The sequence below is a fragment of the Ornithorhynchus anatinus genome, chromosome X1, assembly GCF_004115215.2.
Source record: "Ornithorhynchus anatinus isolate Pmale09 chromosome X1, mOrnAna1.pri.v4, whole genome shotgun sequence".
NCBI classification, from domain to species: domain Eukaryota; kingdom Metazoa; phylum Chordata; class Mammalia; order Monotremata; family Ornithorhynchidae; genus Ornithorhynchus; species Ornithorhynchus anatinus.
In genome coordinates this window covers 92992343-93019021 of record NC_041749.1, presented here as the reverse complement: position 1 = coordinate 93019021, position 26679 = coordinate 92992343, and the positions used below count along the sequence as shown (strand labels likewise).

The window sequence follows — 26679 nt, the reverse complement described above, 5'->3', positions numbered from 1 at the left end:
TCCAACTCTCATGAAAGCAGTCAACCTCTGTTTAAATATACAGAGGTCCCTAATGTAAAAATTTATCTCATATCCATCAATCTCCCTGCCACTTTTTAAATCTAATTTGTTAAAACAGTCAAAGAAGCAGATGGAAGCATCAGGAGTATGAGCGTGTACAGTAAACTTTAATTTTATTTATTAATATTTATATTCAGCACTTACTTACTATGCCAAAGCACAGCCCTAAGCACTGGGTAGATACAGGATAATCAGGTTGCTTACCCACAGGTATCAGGAAGAAAGTACAGGTATCTTATCTGCATTCTATAGGAGAGGAATCTGAGGCCCAGAGAGGTTAAGTGACTTGGGTAAGATCACACAGCAGGAATTGATTCCCACTCTCATGTTCTTGCTACTAGGGCACGCTGTTCTATGAGCAGCAGAAGTTGAATAAGGTGGCATCAGATAGTTGAAAGCAGCAGAGACAGTGATGCTAAAAGACAACCAATGCTCTGATACTGTTAGGACAGTTCCAAAGAGTTCCTACTCTAGGAGATCCTTTAGAGGTATATGGTCACTGTCCCAATTTCAGGGAGTCTTGTCCAACATGGAAGATGCAGCTTCTGGATATAGAACTCCTTTTGCTCACAAATGTTCCCAGAAAAAGTAATCCTAAACAAAGATTTACATATCACTAAGCAATATTATAACCACAGTTATAAGAAAGGTTTACATTAAAAAGCTAGACATGCTCCACCTGCATGAAGACAATGCTAAATAAAGGCGTAGTGAACACCACAACAGCATCACTGCAATCGGGAGGCAAACTTCTCGGACGCTATGTGATGCTGCTCTTCTTTTTCTGAGACACTAAGCTGCAATTAGTAATTATCAATCTCCTGTCCACACAAAGCACATGTCTCAGGCACAACCAAGGCTGAGACAAAGAGAACCCAGCAAGCACATCCCAGAGAATCCTTGACATCTGTTAGTAGGTTCCCCCTCATCTCCTACCTACTTCCTTACCTCACCTCCTACCTCATATACAGACACAATCATGGAGAGATAGAGACCCTTTTCCCACAGGGGAAAAGGGAGTGGAAAAAATCAGAATTGTACTTTTTTCTGAATAGGGTATCAACTTTCATTTACCCTTCCCTTTCCTTCTGTCCTTCCCTCTTTTAGTAACCACATTTTCAGAAAATAAGTAAACAAGCACCAAAATTGGGAAAATATCCATAAAACCAAAATTTACTAACAAAATCATTAATGTTAATAATCTATGGCACTCATAAGAAAAAGCTCAAATTATTTAAAGGCATCAAAAAGGATAAACCCCTCAAACACATTATACTGAAGGTATCTAATGGCCAGAATGCAGTTTAATGAAAGTTTATCCTTGAAATAGTCTGAAATACGGAATTAGAAAAAATACATTTCTTTCTTTCTTGACCATGTCACATTTGTATAGACCTTCTTACATTCCCAAGAACAGAGGAAGTATAATAAATATCTGTTGCAAAACTTCGCTACAAATTAATGCTCAAGAGCCAGTCTATTAAGAGCAAAACAATTTGATTCATGAAATAGTTTGTAATTCCCCAGAGTAACCTTAAGATATTATGTCTTGATATGCAGATAGTTTGTTTTCAATTAACAAATGGAAAAACTTCAATATGCTGACTTAGAAACTTAAACGTTTGGTTGATTAGGGAATCTACAAAATTGGCTAGAAAATCGCCTGAGAAAAGATTCCCAGAAGATTTGGATTTCCACTAGTTTGTTTTAAAGACAGTTATTATCACCAAGAAAAGTTGGCAAGAACTAGCAAAGGAAGAGAGCAAGAATGAAGACCAATTGAAAAATAAAAGCAAGTTTTGGGAACCTCGAGAAAGCCTAAGTTTGGCTCTCAAAGGAAAAGTGACAGTCAACTGCTATTCTCTCCTAATACCTTTCAGAGTTAATGAAAACAATGATCACATTCTGGGAGTTGAAATGGTCTCAAATGATTCCCTTAAAAGTAAAAATTGTAGGGAGGAAAAAGTCTCTCTCTCTGGCTCTTATAATAAGCCACAAGCCCATCAAATAATGGCCCAAATTGTTTTGAAATGATGGCAGTTCTTATACACTGAGGATGATTTTGATGAATCTGATGATTCTGCCAATCTTTATTTGTCAAATTCATAATGTCTTTGGTTCCAAGTGAACTGGTGTCAAAGGAAAATATTAGTATTTCAGTTAGAGTCTATTCTTTCAATCCAGGGGTCTTTTATATACAGGATTTGTGGAACTGCTTTGGATACAATGACACATAAACACCAACTATCAGCTGGCAGGAAAGCAGCCTGGTTTCCTTTCCTCCCCAGTCATAATAAATTTTCCCCATGCCAACAGAACTTAAAATAAAGGAATCAACATACTTCCCAGATTTACCCAAGTCTTGGGTCATGTCTCCATGGGTCAAGCATGTTTTTTCAAGGTCATTTTTTGGGTATAAAAATATCAATTTTTGGCTGGAAAAGCCACAATGCAGTCTATCAAGGAAGAGAAAAGGGTGCCAAAGACTGGGATCCTGTAGTAGGGTGGGAGGCAGATTGTATGTGGCTCCCAATTTGTTCATCACAGTACAATTCCTCCTAATATTAGGTTGACACAATGCTTTTCCAGTGCAGATTTCAGCCCAAAATTGATTGTGTCTATCACCTGTCATATTGTATTCTCCCAAGCACTGTGCTCTGCACACTATAAGCTCTCAATAAATACCATTAATTGACTGATCACTTGCTCTATTCTGAGCACTGTACTAAGCACTTGGGAAATTACAGTAAAGATAAGAAACATGAACCCTGCTCTCAAGGAGCTTAAAGTCTAGTAGCGGAGACAGATGAAATAGATTGCAGACATGGAGAAGAAAAGGCATATAAAGATATATTTAAAGGCTTCAGGATTGGCTGGGGGGAAGCACACAGATGCTTAAGTGCTAGGTGTACTGAAGTAGTAAGATAGGGAGAAAGATGAATTAGATCAAGCATCCTGGAAAAGATGTGATTTCAGAAGGGCCTTGAAGATGGGGAGTGTGTGCTTTGGTGGATGTGCAAGGAGAGGGAGTTGCAGACAGAAGGACATGAGGAGTGTGGTGGTGAGAGGAATGAGGCACAGTGAATAGGCTGACATGAGAAGAGCAAAGCATGCAACCCAAGGTATACCAGGAGAGGAACACTATACATTATTTGCATTTCTGAAAGTAGAGATTCAGCAGATAATATTTTAGAAGCAGAGGTAACTTTCAACATTCTTCTCCCCCTGGATAATCATTATCACAAATAATCCCCAAATAACATTCACCCATAAAACAAGCATCAACACTGTTAGCAAGAGAGAAAATTGATTTTCGTTTTAAGTTTTTCCCCTCCCCTTGCTTGTCCTCTGCTCTGTTGTTAATGAATGGTCAGTAGCCAAATGGCATGAGAAGGAAAGAGCAGAAGAGAAACAAGAGACCTATAAAAGTAAAGGAGTACATTGACTTTTTACGTCTTAGGTAACTTAGCCCATGCTGGAGCTTCAGTAGACCTAGCCATTTTTTCTCTACATCTGGCGGGAGTTTCTTCTATTCTAGATTTTTGCTCTTCCAAAGTGTTAACGCAACAACTCAATTTGTATTCACAACCTTCCCATGAAGTAGGCAGGGAAAAATAGGTATTATCCTTACTTTAAAGAAAGAAATGTAGTTTCAGGAAGGTTGGGATTTACCTGAGATCACATGACCACAGAACCACATCTTGGGACTCCTTACTCCTTGGGACGCCCATTCTATTAGCCCCACACTGCCTGTATAATTCACTAGCTTTAAATTTGGTCTCCGACGGATTGAGAATTAAACATGTCTTGCTTGAAGCCCCCTCCGCCTCAAAAAAAAAAATCCTGAAGTAACTATAGTGCAGGTTGAATTGTACTGCCCACCATTGTTTCAAACACCCTCCTTGAAGTCAGGGACTCAGATCTACTTACTCTTCCAAGCCCTTAATAGAACCATATGAACACAGAGAGCTCTCATTAATTACCACTGATTGCATCACCAGGCTGTTTTCAATTCCATCCATTTAGGCTAGATAACAATAATTGGAGATAAATGTGAGGTTTCTGGGTGAAATAATTCTATTATTCTATTCTATATATTAAATATCTCTCTAAACCATGCTTTAAGATGATTTGGGGGCAAATGGACCATTCAAATATTACTCAGCACTTCCAGTCCAACTAATCAACAGTATTTATTGAGGGCTCTTACAGGTAGAGCACTGTACTAAGCACTTGAGAGAGTGCAAGAGTTACTAAACATGATCTATAATTTATAATCTATGGGGAGGGAGGGGAGACAGACACTAAAGCAAATCAAAGATAAAAGGAAGTAATAGTGTATAAAGATATGTATGCAACTGCTCCATCTGTTTGTGAGTACCTAAAAACCTAGGTGGTGTGAGAGTGGTGAGTCTGGAGTTGGGGATACAGAGTGGGGAGATGACTCATTCTGCTGTATCTGATGGTGATTAGCACTGTCTTGAATACAACTGCTGTAGGTCAGAGATTCAGTTCTAACTTGTCCTCAACCTGAAGAGCTTTACTATTGGTTTAGCAAGTGGTGTCAGTCCTGCTTCTAGCCCTGGGCTGCTGCCATGATATCCATTCTCACTCCAGCCCAAGATCAAGCCTTCTGCTGGAAAGCAGTGCTGCCTCAGGTCTGGGAGGGTCAGACACTAGCCCTTACCCCCAGGGCCAAGATTTCCTGTACAGCAAAGGAGGAGACTCTCTACTGCCAGATCACTTCCAGTTGTTTTTTTTCTTTTTTTTATGGTATTTGTTAACTGCTTACTATGTGCCAGGCACTGTACTAAACAGCATGGTAGATATAAGCTTCTTTCTTTCTACATTTTGCACAATCTAGGAAGACTATGAGTGTATGTCAGAATTTCTACATAACCCACTTATTCCTAGACCAACAAACAGATTAATTCCTGAGGTATTTTGCTCAAATTCTTCACTATTCACTGGAGAAATTCATAATTTAATGCCAGCCAAATCATTATACTTTTACTTTACTAAATGTAAGAATAAAAAAAACTTAAATTCTGTAATCACTTTAGCATTCTAGGCCAGCAGGTTCCTCTGGCTCAGTTTTAATCCCCAATTTACAGATGAGGTAACTGAGGCACAGAGAAGTAAAGGGACTTACTCAAAGTCACCCAGTAAACAAGTGGCCGAGCCAGGATTAGAACCCAGGTCCTTCTGACTCCCAGGTTCACCAGGCCAAGCTGCTTCTCATCATTCCAGTGGAATAATGATTTGATTCAAACAGTCAATTAGCCTTGAATGTGTCTACCAACCATTGTGTTTTCCCAAGTGCTTAGTACAGTGCTCTGCATGTAGCAAGTGCTCAACAATACCACTGATTGATTGGCCATTGATTGTTGAGGACATTTGACTTTCCCAATAAATACATATTAAGCATTGAATGTCAGAAAGTGTTTTCAAAATAGGTAATTTAGGGAGCGATTAATGTTTTTCATGAGGTAGGTGCACTTTTGATTCAAATATCCCCTTGAGTAGTTTCTGGTTCATAAAAGAGACTGGGCCCAAGGGACCTCAACACTCTTATCCCAGACAGACTCTTTGATTTGATGCCCCTTAGGTTTAGGATGCAGCTCTTCGAGTCCAGATCCATTCAGGAAGCTCTAGATAACTTGGTGTATGTAGAACTATGATCCAGGCCACCCAAGCCTCCTAAGAGGTCTTCAGATTCAGGCAAATAATAATGATGGTATTTGTTAAGCACTTACTATGTGCCAAGTACTGTTCTAAGCACTGGGAGAGATAGAAGGTAATCAGGTTGTCCCACATGGGGCTCAATTCCCATTTTACAGATGAGGTAACTGAGGCCCAGAGAAGTTAAGTGACTTGCCCAAAGTCACACAGCTGACAAGTGGTAGAGCTGGAATTAGAACCCATGACTTCTGACTCCCAAGCCTGGGCTCTTTCCACTGAGCTACGCTGCTTCTCTTTTGACACAAACTAGTCTTGACTCCAGAGTTCATTGTTCACAGGCACAGATCCAACGAGGAATCTTCATTATGGCCCTTTTCTTTACCTCAAAAATCCTTTGATTTTGGAGAGAAACTGTATTCTTTTTGCCCCCTTGGAGATATAATTGGCAGTCAAATGTACTATTTCTAGCACCATATCAAGCATCTCAATAATCATTTAGCCTGCATATTTGTAGCTATAGAAAATGGAGGATGATCATGAAACAGTTTCTCCTTTCTACAGCGATTTTATTCATTCTTATCAATAGAAGCAAACTGTGGTCAATTTTTTTTTCTTTCTACATTTTGCACAATCTAGGAAGACTATGAGTATATGTCAGAATTTCTATTCATTCATTCATTCAATAGTATTTATTGAGCGCTTACTATGTGCAGAGCATTGTACTAAAGGCTTGGAATGAACAAGTCGGCAACAGATAGAGACAGTCCCTGCCGTTTGACGGGCTTACAGTCTAATCGGGGGAGACGGACAGACAAGAACAATGGCAATAAATAGAGTCAAGGGGAAGAACATCTCGTAAAAACAATGGCAACTAAATAGAATCAAGGCGATGTACATTTCATTAACAAAATAAATAGGGTAATAAATACATACAGTTGAGCAGACGAGTACAGTGCTGAGGGGATGAGAAGGGAGAGGAGGAGGAGCAGAGGGAAATGGGGGGAAAAGAGGGTTAAGCTGCGGAGAGGTGAAGGGGGGGTGGTAGAGGGAGTAGAGGGAGAAGAGGAGCTCAGTCTGGGAAGGCCTCTTGGAGGAGGTGAGTTTTAAGTAGGGTTTTGAAGAGGGGAAGAGAATCAGTTTGGCGGAGGTGAGGAGGGAGGGCGTTCCAGGACCGTGGGAGGACATGGCCCAGGGGTCGACGGCAGGATAGGCGAGATCAAGGGACGGTGAGGAGGTGGGCGGTGGAGGAGCGGAGCGTGCGGGGTGGGCGGTAGAAAGAGAGAAGGGAGGAGAGGTAGGAAGGGGCAAGGTGATGTAGAGCCTTGAAGCCTAGAGTGAGGAGTTTTTGTTTGCATAACCCACGTATTCCTAGACCAATGAACAGATTAATTCCTGAGGTACTTTGCTCAAAATCTTCACTATTCACTGGAGAAATTCATAATTTAATGCCAGCCAAATTATTATACTTTTACTGTACTAAATGTAAGATTAAAAAAAACCAAATACTGTAATCACTTTAGCATCTTAGGCCAGCAGGTTCCTCTGCCTGTTTCATAAACAAGGAAGTTTTTATAATATGAATACTGGACTCAACCCTGCCAGATCAAGTCAGATTTTAGGGAAAATCTGAGGTAATTTAGCCAATTGCATAGTTGGCCTAACCATGCTTCTTTTTGTTTTCTTTATTTGTTTCTTTGATTTTTCTGGCTTCCTCAACCCTAGGTTAAATTCTACCATCTTGGCAGCTTCCATCTCAGCAAGTGATTAGACAATAAATCACAAGAAACTATGCACCCAATCAGCATACAAGGGGTAACGGTCCTTCTTTAAGGGGTAGGTGGCCATTTCAGATGGATCCAACTCTTTTGCTACTGGTGGCTGAAAAGGGCCTGAAAAATCTATCAGGGAATTTAGTCGTGCAACCAGGATTTACTGAGCATCTACTGGGTACATAGCACTGAATAACAGTGGGCGCCTTACTACCTAAGGAGTTTATCAAAGTAAGGTTTTTTTTGAAAAAAATAATTTATTGTTAGTGGCAACTTGTGGTAGGTATTCACTGATAATATAGTCAGAATGGTTAAATAACCGTGAGGAACCTGAAAGGCTCAATTGGAAGTTAATTGTGTTGTACTGCATTCTTGTTGGTAACCCCTATCTAAGCCTGTCAAGTTGACTTCCTAATTTAGGCCTGCCAAACTCTGCCTTTCAGATACTCTCCCTCTTATGTATTTGTTCAATGGATCATATTTTCTTTGAGTTTGATTTCCACTTGGGGATCTATTTGGCCATCTGGCCTGATACTATAATTATATTTCTTTTTAAAACATAGAAAGCCAAGGTACAAGTTGTTGGAGGTACTCTTGATAGACACCATTTTCTCCCCATCCAAAATGATGATGATGATGATGGCATTTAAGTGCTTACTATGTGTCAAGCACTGTTCTAAGCACTGAGCACTGTTCTATGCGCTGGAACTGTTCTAAGTACTGATAATGATGGCATTTATTATCTACTTGCTATGTGTTTAATGTGCTTTCTCCCCACTCCTCAAAAACGTTTAATGGTTGCCCACCCACCTCCACAGCAAACAGAAACTCCTGATTGTAATAATAATAATAATAATGATGGTATTTGTTACATGCCAGGCACTTTACTAAGTGCTAGGGTGGATTCAAGCCAATTGGGTGGGACACAGTCCCTGTCCCATGTGGGGCTCACAGTCTCAATCCCCATTTTTAGATGAGGGAACTGAGTAGGGAAGTGAATTACCCAAGGTCACACAGCAGACAAGTGGAGGTACTGGAATTAGAACCCATGACCTTCTGACTCCCAGGTCCAAGCTCTATCCACAACACCAGCCCTCGCCTTCCTACCTAACCACACTGATCTACTACAACCCAATCTGCACACTCCATTCCTCTAACACCAACCTACTCTCTGTACCTTGATTTCAAATATCCCGCCACCAACCACTTGCACACATTCTCCCTCTGTCCTGGATCTCCCTCCCCCTTCACATCCGACCATCCGCCACTCTCCCCACCTTCAAAACCCTCCTAAAATCACATTTACTCAAAGACGACTTCCCAGACTAAGCCCCGAATTCCCCCCACATGGATGCTCCTCTGGGTCACCTTTGCACTTAGCTGTGTCTGCCTTAAGCATTTTAATACTTGTTAGAACAATGGAAAAATACTCTAATATGTCAATGTCTGTCTTCTCCTGAAGATTGTAGGCTCCTTATAAGCAGGGATCCCAAGTACTAAGTACTTTCTCAACTGCTGAGTATAGTGCTCTGCATTCATTAAACACTTCAGATTTATTTGTGCCAAGCACTGTGCTAAAGGTTGTGGCAAATACAAGCAAAGCTGATCAGACACAGTCTCTGTCCCACATGGGGCTCACAGTCTAAATGAGCAGGAGAAACAGGTATTTTATCTCCATTTTATAGATGAGGAAACTGCAGCACAGAGAGGTTAAATGACCTGCTCATGGTAACACAGCAAGCCAGTGACTGAGCTGGGACTAAAGCCTGAGTCTCCTGGCCCCCAGTCCCATTTTCTCTCTACTAGGCCATGCGGCCTTTCTTCCCCTGAGAAAGGTATGAAAATATTTTTCAAAAGGTGTGATAACAACCAAGTATAACTGCATACATAATCAGATATTTGAATTTTTCAGTTAATATTGTCACAAATCATTACTTGTCCTTGTAAAGGGTAGCATTAAAATAAAGTTTGTACCTTTTATCTTATTATCTCCAGTCTTATCTCCAGAGTAGATGTCTGTGAGTCTGGGTGAGCATTTGTACTTGGGGTATTACAAAAATTATGGTTAATGATTTACACGTTACTATTACTTAAACATTAACCTTACTTTGGATAGAAATACAAGAACATCAATAAAAGTGGGGTTAGGAATACCATTTGTTCATAAGTTGCTTATCACCAAAAAATCTGGTGACTTTTTTGGCCTTCCCTTTATCCCTAGTGGACTCAATCTTTCCCTGATGAATTTGAACGGGTTTGGGTCAATGCATCCTTTGAGCACTGGGAAAGATCAAGTTCAGCCTGTTCCAGAGAGCCCACAGTTGAAAATGACTAAAGGCCTTCCTTTACCCTTTTATATAAGTAGAAGTAGACTGTAACTACTTTCAAATGATGATAAAGAATGAAAGAGCCAATTTGCCTGACCCTTGAAGTTCAATCTGTGAGCCTTTCCTTCTGGCCTGTTTAGAAAGTATTTTAAGGCTCAAGATTCAGTGAGGATATGGAATTTAGCTTTCACCATTCCTCATAAAATGCATCAGAGTGAACTTGGTCAGAAATCAATTTACAGTGTGTCATTGGTCACAGTGAGTTTTGTTTCATTCTTTAAATATCAATTTATTTTCAACTTTATGATGTGACATGCTCTTTTGAGACTTGGTTTATGAATTCTTCCTACCTCATTTCAAATGTCAGTCATCTCAGGTTAAGGAGATGGGTGTGTGAGACCATACAGAAAGAGAACTATGAAACTGGGACCAGAACTCCAGCACTTGTGGGTCAGTCACTAATTCTGGGGTTTCTTCTCACCACCCCCAAATCCTCTGGGTGGGAATCTTAAAAGCCCCACATTAACAGAGAGGATCCTAACAGTCACTGCCACCGTGGGGCAGCAGCAGGAAATGAAGGAAAGGCTGCCTAGACACCCCTTTCTTTCTTCTCTTTTGCAGTCACCTTTATCAGTGACCCAGTTGAACTGATCATTTCCTGGTGGTTTCCTATGCAGTCACTTGGAAATATTATCGGGCACTCCTGCAACATCTAGAATGCATCCCATTCCCCCAGAGTAGAATTACCAGTGGGGTCCACTGCCACAACTCAGGTGGCAGTGGTGCTGATGGCAGAAGCTGGGTGAGTGGTATGCTGGTGTCTCTGCCCCCGTCCAGATATAAGATTCCCAAAATATAGTCACTTTGAGCTATGGCTGCACAGAATAGCCTTCATGCTTCAGGTCCAAATGAGACAGCTTCCAAGCTCAAATGATTAGTCAAGCATATTTATTGATAATTATGGTATTTGTTAAGCGCTTACTATGTGCCAGGCACTGTCTTAAGCACTGAGTGCTTACTATGTGCAGAGAACTGTACTAAGCACTCAGGAGTGTACAATATAGCAGAGTTGATAGACACATTCTCCGAATCAGTTCTATAGAGTTTATTGGGAAGTGGAAGGTTAAGCAATTATCTGGGTTCTGGTTAAAGCATTCATTTATTCCTCAAATTTGGGCTAAAGAAGGGTAGGACTTTGGGTGGGGAAGTTGGCCTGAATTCCCTGCCTATTTGTGACTCCATTGGCCTTTCCATTAGAACAGATTTTATTTTCCTCAATCAATAGCCTTTACTGAACAACCCCAGGCACAGCCCTATACTAAGAGCTTGAGAGAATACAGTAGAGATTAAAAAAAAAAATCAGCTCCCACCTCAGGAGTCATAAATGACCCTAGAGGAAACACACACAAGTTGCCATTGTAAAAATGGATCTTTAAAGCTCCAGGCCCACAGATTACTATCTACTTTGAGTGGAAGTTAGTTGATATTATTTTTAGATTCTTTCACTACCTACGTTTGGAATTTCTTTCCAGTGCAGTCATTACACAATATCTCCCTTGGGAATAAGGATTGGAAAAAGACAGCCAACTAGCACAGATGTTAGACGGCAGAACATTTGCGACTCATAATTTGGTATGATATTGGGACAGTTTTCTAGTTCTATAAATAACCCATTCTCTTTACCCTATTTAAGGAGGGCCAGGAATTCTGCACGCCCTATGAAATATACAAACGAAAAACTGAGATCAAAAATAATGCCATAATTATTGGCCCTACCAATCCTGCTCTTGGTCCAGTGCGAAGAGTAATGGTCTAGGAACCAGGAGAGTTGGAATCTAGTCCAGACCTGGGCTATAGCTGAAGGGTTCTGACCAAAGAATCACTTAGGGTGTTCCCCAAGGTGGGCATATCCAGCAGGAATCCTGAAAAATAACTGGCTAATGTTGGTATTTGTTAAGCGCTTACTATGTGCCGAGCACTGTTCTAAGCGCTGGGGTAGACACAGGGGAATCAGGCTGTCCCACTTGGGGCTCACAATCTTAATCCCCATTTTACAGGTGAGGTCACTGAGGCACCGAGAAGTTAAGTGACTTGCCCAAAGTCACACAGCTGACAAGTGGCAGAGCAGGGATTCGAACCCATGACCTCCGACTCCAAAGCCCAGGCTCTTTCCACTGAGCCACGCTGGTTAATGTTGGCTACAAACACTGCAGTGGCCACCAAGGCAACCAGCTGTTGGGGCATGGAGCTTTGTGGTCCAGCATCGGAGGCCAGCAACAGTCACTGTGGCCAGAAGTGGGTCCCGCCTGTAACAAACCTGCCTGTGAACTTGGCAATGTGTTACATTCCTACCAACCTCCTCATCCGTTTCACTTCATACTCCTGTGGAAACCCGACCATCAGGGATGAGTGGGTCCAAGTGGTGCAGCAAAAAAACACTAACATGCTAATTAGTTCCTTTCTGCATGGCACTGAATTCATTCATTCAATTAATCATATCTACTGAGCGCTCATTGTGTGCAAAGCACTGTACTAAGCGTTTGGGAGAATACAATATAACAATAAACACATTCCCTGTCCACAGTGACCTTAGAGTCAAGAGGGGGAGACATTAATACAAATAAATGAGAGATATGTACATAAGTACTGCGGGGCTAGAAGGGTGATGAATAAAGGGAGCAAGTCAGGATGATGCCAAAGGGAGTGGGAGAAGAGGAATGGAGGGCTTAGTCAGGGAAGATCTCTTGAACTATTGGGACTGAGACTCAGTGATAGTTCTCAATAGGAAACTCCATCACCATCACTATTGGGTGAAATAATGCCCAATAACGAGTAGAGAACATGCCAGTTATTGTTGTTAGCTGATTGTTTGCTTTTTAGTGAAGGCTGTTGCTAGAAAATTGTCACTGTTTCTAAGCCATTGTATTTATAAGGCTCCACACAGCAGAAATCCCAAATTGATCTTCCTAGATCTTTGCTTGTGTGGAGGGCTGGTGGAAGGTTGATGCTCACCATATGCGGTGTGAACACTTTCTTCCAGGATATGGGTGTAAAACTGAGTTTTCAGTGGCTGGTATTTTATGGGAAAAAGAAGGAGGGGGAGTCTCTTTTCATATCCCTTTTCTGCTGACTAAAAATATTCACCCTAGTGTATTTTTTCCACTGACATTTTCCACCTGGTTGAAAACACTGATATATATTTGTTTTCTTTAACTTTTAAATCCAATTAAGTTCAAGTTTATTTCTAGTTAAGCTCCCCTCTAGTCTGTAAACTCTTTCGGGGCAGGAAATTTGTCTACTTACTCTTTTGCATTGTACTTTCCCAAATGCTTAGTACAGTGCTCTACACACAGTAAGTGCTTCAAATGCCATAATTGATTGATTGAACAGGGCCCGTCAGATTAAAACCCAGAGAAGAAAGCCAAACATACACACTGCTGCTCATAATCCCTTGTGACTCATGGCCCTTTCCTGCCTATAAGTTCCCACTTTATGATATTAACAGCATTTCCTCTACATTCCTGACTGGCCTGGTGCCTAGCACATGGCCATGGGAATCTACTCAGGGTCTGAATAATAATAATAATAATAATGATGGTATTTGTTAAGCACTTACTATGTGCCAAGCACTGTTCTAAGTGCTGGGGTAGATACAAGGTAATCAGGTTGCCCCACGTGGGGCTCACAGTCTTCATCCCCATTTTATAGATGAGGTAACTGAGGCCCAGAGAAGTTAAGTGACTTGCCCAAAATCATACAGCTGACAAGTGGCAGAGTAGGAATTCGAACCCATGACCTCTGACTCCCAAGCCCGTGCTCTTTTCACTAAGCCACATTGCTTCTCAGTGCAGTGTCTTACATACATTGAGAAGCAGCATGGCTCAGTGGGAAGAGCCCGGGCTTGGGAGTCAGAGGCCATGGGTTCGAAGCCCAGATCTGTCACTTGTCAACTGAGTGACTGTGGTCAAGTCACTTCACTTCTCTGTGCCTCAGTTACCTCATCTATAAAATGGGGATGAAGACTGTGAGCCTCACGTGGGACAATCTGATTACCCTGTATCTCCCTCAGTGCTTAGAACAGTGCTCTGCACATAGTAAGCACTTACTCCCCCGATTAGACTGTAAGGCCATCAGTGGGCAGGGACTGTCTCTATCTGTTGCCGATTTGTACATTCCAAGTGCTTAGTACAGTGCTCTGCACATAGTAAGCTCTCAATAAATACTACTGAATGAATGAATACTCCTACAGATATTTAGGAAGAAACACCTGTCACCTGCAGGGTCATCCCAAGCGCCAAACCAAACCAACAAATATTACCTATCAATTAGGCACAACATCTCTGTCTCAGTTTCCTCATCTGTATTATGGGGACTCAATACTTGTTCTCCCACCTACTTAGCCTGTGAGACCTATGTGGAATCTGATTAACTTGTATCTACCCCAGCACTCAGAACAGTGCTTGACACAGGGTAAGTCCTTAACAAAAACCACAATAATAACAGTAATTATTATTAGTAAATATTATCATTAGTAATAATAATAATAGCTGTCTCCCCTTTCATAGTGTGCACTCCTTATAGGCAGGGAATAGGTAATAATAATTGTCAAATTCATTAAGCACTGTACTAAATACTGGGATGACACAAGATAATTAAGTCAGACATGGTCCCTGCCCCACCTGGCTCTCACAGGGTAAGTAGGAGGGAGATCAGGTATCGAATCCCCATTTTATTCATTCATTCATTCAATAGTATTTATTGAGCACTTACTATGTGCAGAGCACTGTACTAAGCACTTGGAATGTACAAGTTGGCAACAGATAGAGACAGTCCCTGCCCTTTGACGGGCTTACAGTCTAATCGGGGGAGACAGGCAGACAAGAACAATGGCAATAAATAGAGTCAAGGAGAAGAACATCTCATAAAAACAATGGCAACTAAATAGAGTCAGGGTGATGTACATCTCATTAAACAAAATAAACAAAATAAATAAGGTGATAAAGATATATACAGTTGAGCGGACGAGTACAGTGCTGAGGGGGTGGGACAGGAGAGGGAAAGGGGGGAGAAGAGGGTTTAACTGCGGAGAGGTACAGATTTGGAAACTGAGGCCCAGAGAAGTTAAGTGTTTTGCCCAAAGTCACACAGCAGGTTAGGGGCAGAGCCAGGATTAGAACTCAGGTCTTCCAACTCCCAGGGCCAAGCTCTTTCCACTAGATTACACTGCTTCTCTGGGTCTCATGTTTCTGGTGTACTTACTCAAGCATTTAGTACAATTCATTGCATCCAATGGGAACTTAATACTATCCCATCCCTACTACTCCTGTCCAAGCTCCATTTTCTTAAAAAGTGCTGTCTATGGGCATAATCCTGAGTAGCCATGTAGCTGAAAGGAAACACATTTTCCTTTCCCACATCCACCAGAAACCATGGTTCTCCTTAATGCAGTGGTTTCTGAGAGGTCTTTCCTTCACAGAGAGCCAGAAGCCCTCATCCCCACCTGCCTCTTGATGAGACCTGACCCTGTCACCACAATCCTATCAATAGTGTACACTGATTTCCAAAGCTGGATATTATGCATTCCCACAAATGTTTCTCATTAAATTCTCTTCTATTGTACTTCATCTCTCACTGTTATGATTTACAAGCAGCCTGGGGACTAGGTGGAGTTAGAAAAAGCAAGTGAATTCAAACTCTTCTATTTCATCATGATTTGTTGCCTTTAAAAAAAATCCACTGAGATTTTTTTTTCTCCCGGATTTTAAGCAGAGAAATTGCCAGCAAAAGTTAACTCCACCACTCGTTAGACGATATTGCTGTATGCAGAAATATGCTCCAGGTGCAAAATATTGATTTGGATTTCAATTAAGCAGGCTTGTAATTTAGCAAGAGAAAAGGAGTTGCCTTGAGCATCCTCAATTGGGAAATGATGTGTTTGAACTGTGGAAGGTTTGAACCTAAAATATCCAGTATATAACCCCTTCTCTCCAGATATCTTCAGATAGTTCTAGAGCATTGGTCTGCCATAGCTAGCAACAATTGGGAAATTGCTGAAGCTTGGATGATAACCTGAAAATCAGTCGAGTCAAAAGAATATGATTTTGCTTTATTTGAGAAAATGGAGCATCTACATTTTTTGGTCTGGTTATTAAACATTTGTGCAAAGTCTGAATCACATTAGCAAATAGCCTAATCCTTAGAATGAATAGAACTAATTACCTCTGAAAAACTAACTCATTATACAGAATGGTTGTCATGCCAATCTGCAAGGAAATCAAGGGAAGTGAGTGCTGCTGAGTAATAAATAAACCAGTACCACTGCCTGTTTTATGAAACAACAAATCACCTATTTAAGGGATTAAGCTATGTACAAACTCTCTCTCTCACACTGCCTTCTGCTGCTGATGGCAAGTTCACTCTGGGCCTCTGAAAAGATATACTAATCCTAACAATCTCCTTTATAATAAATATTAACATTTGATATTCTAAAATTAACAAATAATTGAAATACTTTAAATAGTTTCAATTCATGTGAAAGTTTGTTTCTTTGCTCTAGTTGGTCTGAAATTATGATGCCTCTATTTTTTCTCTCTTGTTTACTGTTATTAATCTCAAGTTTCCCCACCCCTGCATACTCCACAATTGTAAAAGATAGCCTTGTTCCTCCTCCCTGGGCCCAGTTTTGTCCAACTGTGCTTTCTGCATCTGTTTTTATTCTATTCAGTTGGTGGGAGTTGTAAATGTTTTCTACTCCTTCTGTAGATCTGTCCATTTTCTGTTGCCTTTAGCATTTCTAATTTAATTTCCTCATTTGGTTTTTCCTTCAAAGTCAATGGTACATTTCTTTAAGCATATATTTCCAGAATATAATCTTTCTTGAGCTTAATTTTATAACTATGCCTAACTTCCCTGTACAGTCACATAAATCTTGACGTCTATCCTTAACATATATACTACATTCCTCTGACAAGTTATCTATTCCTTTTTTTTCAAGCAAGTCCAAGTACTAATCATGCTGTGCCCAATTTGCACACTATTTCCCCCTTAACAATGATAAATTGTACAATTTCCCTTATCTTTGAATTCATCATCATTATCAGTATTTAGCCAGCACCTACTTCTGGTTTTGCACCTTTCTAGGCAATGGGGGACATACAGTAGGTCAGAGAGATTGTCTCTGCCTTGGAGAAATTTACAATCTAATAGAAGAGTTAAATTATTAAGCACACAATAGGAACAAGAGTAAAAGAATAGATACAACTGGAAAAGAAAACTTGCTGACTGATAGAAAAGAAAGGAAAAATAAACATATAAAATTGTTCTGGGATATTACTTAGCTAGAATATTATTTCCAGTATATAACAGGATTTTTTTTCTACTAAACATGGTGGTAAATCTGTTGTGGCATATTTGCTTGGGAATCAGTGCTGGCAAAGACTCCCCAATTAGTATTAATTTAATAGTCTAATCTAGAAGGTTCCCATTTGATTATATGTTTCCTATTATCATGACTTTTACAAATCAACAGTAGCCTGCTATCTTGCTGACTGAAATCAATCTATCAATGTTATTTATTTAGTACTCAGTCCACACAGAGCAGTGTACTAAAGACCTGAAGATTACAATAAATAGTCCTGATCCCTGCCTTCAAGGAGTACATAATCTAGTGAAAATAAATCGCTCAAATGCTGTAAATTGCTTAAGTGTGCTGCTCTCATATTGAACTGTACTTGCTTGGTCTTCTTTTTGGTTCTTATATCCCTTTTTGTTATAACAAATTCAAAATGATTGTATCATTAATAATAATAATAATGTTGGTATTTGTTAAACGCTATGTGCAGAGCACTGTTCTAAGCGCTGGGGTAGACACAGGTTGTCCCACGTGGGGATCACAGTCTTAATCCCCATTTTACAGATGAGGTAACTGAGGCACAGAGAAGTTAAGTGACTTGCCCACAGTCACACAGCTGACAAGTGGAAGAGCTGGGATTCAAACTCATGACCTCTGACTCCCAAGCCCGGGCTCTTTCCACTGAGCCATGCTGCTTCACAGATATTTCCAAATGCAGTATATGGCTCCTACTCTATCCTAATCCTCCTCGACCTCAACCTACAGCCTTTGACACTGTAGACCATCCCCTTCTCCTCCACACCTTATCTCACCCTGGCTTCACGGACTCGTCCTCTCCTGGTTCTAATCTTATCTTTCTGGCTGTTCATTCTCAGTCTCCTTCACGGGCCCCTCCTCCCTCTCCCATCTTCTAACTGTAGGGGCTCCTCAGTTCTTCGCCCTCTTCTGTTCTCCATCTACACTCATTCCCTTGGTGAACTCATTCGCTCCCATGGCTTCAACTATCATCTCTATGCAGATGCACACAAATCTACATCTCTGCCCCTGTTCTCTCCCCCTCCCTTCAGGCTCGTATCTCCTCCTGCCTCCAGGACATCTCCACCTGGATGTCTGCCCGCCACCTAAAACTCAACATGTCCAACACTGAGCTCCTTATCTTCCCTCCCAAACCCTATCCTCTTCCTGACTTCTCTATCACTGTGGATGGTACGACCATCCTTCCCATCTCTCAAGCCCGCAACCTTGGTATCATCCTTGACTCAGCTCTCTCATTCACCCCACACATCCAATCCGTCACCAAGGCCTGCCGGTCTCACCTTCATAATATCACCAAGATCTGCCCCTTCCTCTCCATCCAAATGGCTATCTTACTGGTACAGGCTCTCATAATATCGCGGCTGGATTACTGTCAGTCTTCTCTCTGATCTCTCTTCCTCCCGTCTCTCCCCACTCCAGTCTTTTCTTCATTCCGCTGCCTGGATCATCTTCCTGCAGAAACGCTCTGGGCATGTCACTCCCCTCCTTAAAAACCTCCAGTGGTTGCCTATCAACCTCCATATGAAACAAAAACTTCTCACTCTAGGCTTCAAGGCTCTCCATCACCTTGCCCCCTCCAACCTCTCCTCCCTCCTCTCTTTCTACTGCCCACCCCGCACGCTCTGCTCCTCTGCCGCTCACCTCCTCACCTTCTCCCGTTCTCGCCTATCCCACCGTCAACCCCTGGCCCACGTCCTCCCACTGTTCTGGAATGCCCTCCCTCCTCACCTCCGCCAAACTAACTCTCTTCCCCTCGTCAAAGCCCTACTGAGAACTCACCTCCTCCAAGAGGCTTTCCCAGACTGAGCTTCCCCTTTTCCCTCTGCTCCCTCTGCTGCCTCTCTGCCCCCCACTTCTCCTCCCCTCAGCTAAGCCCCCATTCCCCCCTTTCCCTCTGCTCTTCCCCTTCTCCCTTCCCCTCCCCTCAGCACTGTGCTCATTTGCTCATTTGTATATATTTTTATTACCCTATTTATTTTGTTGATGAGATGTACATCCCCTTGGTTCTATTTATTGCTATTGTTTTTGTCTGTCTCCCCCAGTTAGACTGTAAGTCCGTCAACGGGCAGGGATTGTCTCTATCTGTTGCCAAATTGTACATTCCAAGCACTTAGTACAGTGCACTGCACATAGTAAGCGCTCAATAAATACTATTGAATGAATGAATATCTTTGGTCTGGACTCCGGCGATGATTTTTTTTCAATTTAATGTAATTGACATTCTCATGGGATTCTTTTGTTTTCTTGACCAAATTCTTATCATCCTCTCTCACATAGCCTTGACCATTGTAGTTTCCCATTAAGTGCAATCATACCAGGTTGTTCACATTTATTTCCATATATCCTTATTGCTTATTCCAAGTGCTATTTGATCTTTAAGAAAAATGCTGTAAGAGTTCTAAAAATTTAGCCTGGACTCCAATGCTTTAGCACTTTTAGGTTACTAAAGTTTCATCTTCTGCCTGATAGTGCCCACAGAAGTAGACTCCTTCCCTGTAAACAGTAGCCATGAATCTTGGACTATCTTGCTTAGAGTTAGTCATTTTTCAGACATCTGATAGATTAAAGCTATAAAAAGTGAACTAAAATGTAAACTCCTTTAGAACAGGAATCATGTCTTTTATATTGTACACTCCCAAAAGCTTAGTACAGTGTTCTACACTCAGTATGCACTCAATAAATACCACTCATGGATTGAACTTCTTTCCCTGCATATTTAGGAATATAGCAACCAATGGAGCTTCCACTTTTATATTTAGATCACTCCTTCTCAGGAACAAGTCAAACTTCTGCACAAAGCACTTCCAGTCATGAGTAGCATTCGCTGTCATTTTCAAATTGCTAAATCCATTTAGCTATTCTGCATCTAAGCATACATCTTCCCTCACCAGACTGTGTTCCATTTTCAGTTCAGTGCCAGTATTGTGTTGTGTCTTTTCACTGGTAACAAAACCAGTCAGAGAACGGTTTTTGAAACAAAACTTATTTCTAAGATTCAATGACATATAAGCATCTCTCTTGTGCTCTTTTCTCCTGCTACCCCCTGTGGACTCTGCAAACACTTCCTGTACCTCTTAAACTATGCTAAGAGGTGGGATTTGTTTCAGACTTTGAGAGAGAGTTACAGCCCCAGGGCAACTGCTGCTGTCGTTTTTGAGTCAGCAAGACTATTGCTGTATCTCGACAGATCCACATCACCCTTCACCGTACTCTTGCCACTCAAGTGGAGCTATAGGTAGGGGTGAAGGAGCGTGTCAGAAGGGCCTGGGATGGCAGGTTAGGTTTGTTAAGATGGCCACTTCAAGCCAGATAATAATAATGATAATAATGATAATAATTGTGGTATCTGTTAAGCACTTACTATGTGCCAGGCACTGTACGAAGTGCTGGGGTGATTACAAGATGGCACTGCAGATCACATAAATGGGCCTCTGGGCCTAAGAAGCAACCAGAAGTAGGGATGTTACTCACTGGTACATGTATAGGACTAAAGTTCGCTGAGCTGACTGGTGATCCTTGTCTTCTGCCGGTAGCTTCATCATTATTGACTGTGAAGCTACATTTTATGATACCCTGGGGGATTGATTAAATGAAAACAATTTCCTTCAGTCTAAGCAGCAGGAGCCAGAAGTGCATTTACCCCTCGCTTCTTTCAACATAGCTTATTTGCCTGTTGCTAAAAATTTGGTTTACTCAAGTTTAAGAAGACCTAAACCTTGGGAGAAAGCAAGCTTCTGAACCCCACCCATCATTATCAAAGGCCATTTTGTCAGCTAGACACAATCCGTTATCAGTGTTGTGAAGAGATGGGGAGGAGAAGTAAGGGTGAGAAAATGTGGGTGATGGAGTGCTAAATGCCTATAACCACCATTTCTGCAGCCTCAGGAGAGTCTTTGAACTAGGCTTCCTATCATAGGAACCAATGATCTGGGAAAGTAGATCTGGAATTTATGTGCCTAACTAGTTACTCTGTCAAGAGCTGGGGAAGAAAGAAAACTTTTGTCCTGCCCTCTCTCATTCTCCCTCTCTTGCCTGGGAGCTGACCCCGATCTCTCCATTTTCCATTGCTGGGTTCCAGTAAGTGATGCTGGCCATGGGGACAGGTCAGAATGAATGTGCACTGTGCACATATCCACCATGCAACCTATCATAGGGTCAGGAGTTGCCCGAGAGTCTGTTAGCCACTCTGAAGGTTTGGAGCTAGCAATCTAAAGGGCTATCCTTCATATTTTGTAGAGAAAGGCAGAGCTAGGCTTCCTTGGAGACGGCTTGTGAAGTATTAAGCAAGCAAAATGAATTATTTCATTTTCTGCCATTTAAAATATTTCTTTCCTTAAGTTTCCATGTATAAGCAATTGCCATATAGGTCTGTAGGTGCTCAGAGAGCCTTAATTTTCTTTGGAGAATACAGGCATTTAGAAAGAACTGTAGAAATAGGATGCCTCAAGATAGATCAAATTGCACAACTGTCCAATTCAAAAGGCATAATACTTTTGGGTACCCCTGCCCAAAGCACCAGAGGCTGAGTGACTATTTCCCAATTTGAACTGCAGAGTAAACGGGAGGCCCATGGCCATGTATGTGCAGACAAGCACACAGGTACAGAAGTCTCTGAGCAGATTGCTGGAACAGGTCTCTGCAAGTTACAGGGATATAGCCATGCTTGGGTGATCTCAACTGTCTCAAAGTGAGCTCCTACCCAATTGGCTGGATTTGGGGCAGGATATAGGCCCTCCACTAGGGTTGGACCAGGCCCCAGATATTCAGCCAATACAGGATTCCAACATATGCTTCTATGGATAAGCAGTGTACACACATATTTTCATTTCAGTCCCTGACCTAATTGTGCTTCACATGCTATCAGATGCCCTGAAATTTACTCCACATAAGCATAAGAACAATTTAAGGGATTTTATTTTCTTAGGAAAAACTACAGAGTTGCCTTTGTGTAAATGTTCATTCCAAGTTATCATTTTGCAGGAATAGTTCCTTTTAAGTAATTCTATTCTTGGCCCCTGTGAGATATTTCACATTCTTTCATTAGAGACAGTCCCCATTTGATAAACCTACAGTTTATGAACTAGAATATCTCATTTTAAACATTATTTCTGGATGAGTTTTCCAATAAACAATATCATCATTTTCTCCATGGCTCTACTTTGATATCCATGTAGCTGTTGCCTTATTGAAACTTGGATACTGTCAGTTTCTGGATAATAAGCATGCACCAAATAAATTATTATTTTAAGAGCCCTGCCAGTGAACTGGTTGAACGTGTTACATGAGTGCCAAAATATTGTTTCTTTCCTGTTAGGGGCATTTGCTTCTTTCCTTCATTCACAGGCTTTACCATGGAAATCATCAATACAGCATTTGTACCAGGGATTATAGAAAATACCAAAATTCAAATGTTTGAATCCCAGGAGTTTCTGATCCCATAAAATCGGCTTATATTGAACACTCATGCAACATCATCATCATCGTCCCCATCATCAACACTATTTAAGGGACTGTTCATTCATTCTTTCAATCGTATTTATTGAGCGCTTACTGTGTGCAGAGCACTGTACTAAGTGCTTGGAAAGTAATGTACAGCAGTGAAGAGAGACAATCCCTGCACACGGCAGGCTTACATATGTAGAGTCGTGTGCTGTGTATTTGTGGAATATAGAGAAGTATGAAATATGATCCCTGCTTTTGAGGGTATTGTATCCCCAAACATTTTAACTTTCATTGATGGCTTGGCTTTATAAAGCTTTTTTTTCTTGCAATTGTATTTATTGAGTGTTTACTGTGTGCAGAGCACTATAGTAGAAGTTTGAGGGAGTAAAATACAACAGAGTTAATAATAATAATAGTAATTATGGTATTTACTAAGCATTAACTATGTGCCAAGCACTGTTCTAAGCACTGGAGTAGATACAGGGTAATCAGGTTGTCCCACATGGGGCTCACAGTTTTAAGCCCCATTTTATAGATGAGATAACTGAGGTGCAGAGAAGTTAAGCAGCTTGCCCAAGGTCGACAAGTGGTGGAGCTGGGATTAGAACCCATGTCATTGGACTCCCAAACCCATGCACTTTCCACTAGGCCACACTGCTTCTCATGGTAGAATTGGTAGTTATGTTCCCATCCCATCTCATCTGTAAAATGGGGATTCATCTGTAAAATGGGGATTAAGACTGTGAGCCCCACGTGGGACAACCTGATTCCCCTGTGTCTACCCCAGCGCTTAGAACAGTGCTCGGCACATAGTAAGCGCTTAACAAATACCAACATCTCACAATGAGTTTACAGTCTAGAGAGAAGAGAGACATTAATACAAATAAGTGCTGTGGGGCTGAAGGAGGGTGGAAATCCAAGTGCCAGGGTGGTACTGAAGGGAGTGGGAGAAGAGGAAATGAGGGCTTAGTTGGGGAAGGACTCTTGGAGGAGATGTGCTTTTAATAAGACTTTGAAGGTGGGGAGAATGGTGGTCTGTTGGATATGGAGAGGGAGGCAATTCTAGGCCAGAGGCAGGATGTGACCGAGTGGTCGGGAGTGAGATAGACAAGACTGGGGCACAATGAGTAAATTGGCATTAGGAAGTTGTAGTAGGAAATTAGGGAAGTAGGAGGGGGCAAGGTTATTGAGTGCTTTAAAGTCTATGTCAAGGAGTTTCTGTTTGACATGGAAGTGGTTGAGCAACCAGTGGGGTTCTGGTGGAGTGGGGAAACATGGACTGAACATTTCTGTAGAATAGTGATCTGGGCAACAGAGTGAAGTATGGACTGAAGTGGGAGGAAACAGGAGGCAGGGAGATCAGCAAGGAGGCTGATGCAATAATCAAGGCAGGGTAGGATAAATGCCTGGATTAACATGATGGCAGTTTGGATGGAAAGGAAAGGGAGGATTTTTAACGATGTGAAGGTTGAACTGACAAGATTTGTTGATAGATTATTTGGGTTGAATGAGAAAGATGAGTCGAGGATAACTGAATATTTGAGTTGAATGAGAAAGATGAGCAGAGGATAATGCCAAAGTTATGGGCTTGTGAGACAGGAAAGATGGTGGTGCTGTCTACAGTGATGGGAAAATCAGGTACTTCCAACATAATCATGTTGGACACAGTTCCTGCTCCACATAAGGCTCACACTCTAAGTAGATGGGAGACCAGGTATTGAATCCCCAATTTTACAGATGAGGAAACTGAGACCCAGAGAAGTTAAATGACTTGCCCAAGATCACACAGCAGATGCCTAATTCAAACCCAGGTCCTCTGACTCCCAGGCCCATGTACTTTCCACTAAGCCATACTGCTTTAAAACTCTAAACACATGGCAAAGTATGCATCCGTTTATAATTATAACTCAGCTTTAATCATGCATTTTCAATCACTCTAAAAATAATGAAGCTGACAATTGATTTGAAGATTCAGTTCTTATGACAGGTTTGAACGGACTCTTCCCCCGCCTGGTTTTCTTTCATTTCAATATTAACTTGTTGATTTCCAACAACAGTGACGGTGGCAATGGGAATTAATCCCCATCTATTCTCTTAGGAAAAAAACCCATCCTCTTATACCATGGTTCCTGGTAGATGGTTACTGATGATTGAGTCTTCTCACACCCTCTGAACCATGCAGGCCACCAAGATTTCTGAGAAGGAACAACTCTGTGGAAACTGTTTTAAAGTAAAACAACTTTTTGTCTTCTTTTCCAGATGTCCCTAAGCCAACAACAACTGGGAAAAGGTGTGCCTTGCTTGAGATGCAAGGGGATATGTGCAGGCTTTGAACCACATTCTTGGAGGTAACCAAACCAATTGCAGCTGGAAGGCCTCTGGCCTTAGGTTGTTCGCTATGTCAGTCTAACTTGTTTAATACTCAACACTTAATAAGAGTGTCTTAATTTGGACTATACCAACTACAAGTTGAGTGCACTTTAGCTTTTTGAAAATGTATCTCATGAAATGTAAGGTTGTGCCCTGTTGAAACATGTTTTGGAATGTGGTGACATAGGAAGAATGAAGTTGGCTCTTCATTATCCTCCCAAATTGTCTAGCTTGCTCCCAGGGAATCATTTTAATCTGAGGAGATCTTTCTGATGGCTACTTGGCATCCAGCACACTGTGGGTGCTTACTAGATATGAGTAATGAGTCCCGGATGTTCCATAATTTGTAGCAAAAAACACAGAAGGACAAGTACTGTCCAGTGCCTCCAAAATCTCAGTCCTTTTGGTATCTGACTTTAAAGATCTTTGAAGCGAGAGCTTCCTTAGATGGAGAGAACTCTTGGTGAGATGGTCGATTCCTGACCCAAGAGTTGGAAACAGGAAACTTTCACCTTCCATCAGTGGGTGAATTCACTGGTGATTTGGAAGCTAGGCACTGAGGTAACATTGTATAACCTCAACCCACTTCGTGTGTGGGGCAGGTGTGCCAAAGGGTGGCCATTCAGTGGGGCACACCCGCTTCCAGCCCGAGTGCAAGAGGCTGCTGCTTTTTCTGCGGCTACAGTGGCTTGCACTTCCTCTCTGTGGCTTCTGCTCTCCGTGGCCTTTCCATGGCCCCTGCCACTCTCCCCTGCCTTCAATGTGGCACATGGGGTCTCTGAGCAGTGGTACCAGGTGATCCTGGGGACACCATGGATCCCAAGACCTGCAGGAGCAGCATTCACCCCTGGTAGTAGCCAAAACCAGCCCAGCAAGGCAATACTGTTGTAAATGCCTTCAGATGAGAAGCAGCACGGTCTAATGGATAAATCATGGGCCTAGGAGTCGGAAAGACCTGGGTTCTAATCCCGGCTCCACTTGTCTGCTGTGTGACCTTGGGCAAGTCACTTCACTTCTCTGTGCCTCAGTTACCCCATTTGTAAAATGGGGCTTAAGCCTGTGAGCCCCAGGTGGGACATGGACTAAGCTCTATCCTGACTAGCTTGTATCTACTCCTGCTTTTGGTGCAATGCCTGGCACATAGTAAGCACTTAACAAATACCACACACACACCCCCGCAAAAATATGTCAGGTGAAAGGTACATCAGCTGTTTCTACAGCATCCTATTAATCAGACATCCTAACAGGAGAGGAAGACCACACTTACAATTATCTAAGAGGCCCGGAAGGACTGTTTATTTCCTTAATTCTCCAGGACTCTCAGAGCCTGGCTCTAAATGAGTTGTGCCATCTCTTAGAAAAAAAGAACTGCATTTCTCTTATTCTGGATGGGGTTTGTAAAAACCTTATAAGTTCAGTCTTACTTTAAACTAATTTCAAAAGTAAACCCATGCATTTTCCAAAACTACAGATTGCAGTACTTATGCCTGTGTGTTGAGTGTGAATGATTGACTCTTGTATTTAGCAAACATTAATTCTTTCCATAGCAACTCCCACATCCCGGAGGGAGGTCACAGACATCACGTCCAAAGGCCAAAAACATATACTTGTACAAGCATTTCAAAGAAAGTAAAATGTAATA

The 26679-nt window shown here is 41.7% G+C and overlaps 1 protein-coding gene across 2 annotated transcripts in view; it reads left to right on the top strand.

Annotated features, from left to right (window-relative positions):
• The window catches only part of LMCD1 (LIM and cysteine rich domains 1), an 85363-nt gene that overhangs the window by 19157 nt on the left and 39527 nt on the right, over positions 1 to 26679 (top strand). Inside the window, exons 2-3 of one of the 2 annotated variants that reach the window (XM_029051742.2) lie at positions 7465 to 7575; positions 24927 to 25015. In XM_029051742.2, the coding sequence (XP_028907575.1) occupies positions 24927 to 25015 (89 nt within the window). In that variant the 5' untranslated portion in view covers positions 7465 to 7575. The remainder of the gene's footprint in view (positions 1 to 7464; positions 7576 to 24926; positions 25016 to 26679) is intronic. The other variant, XM_007669652.3, reaches the window with a different exon arrangement.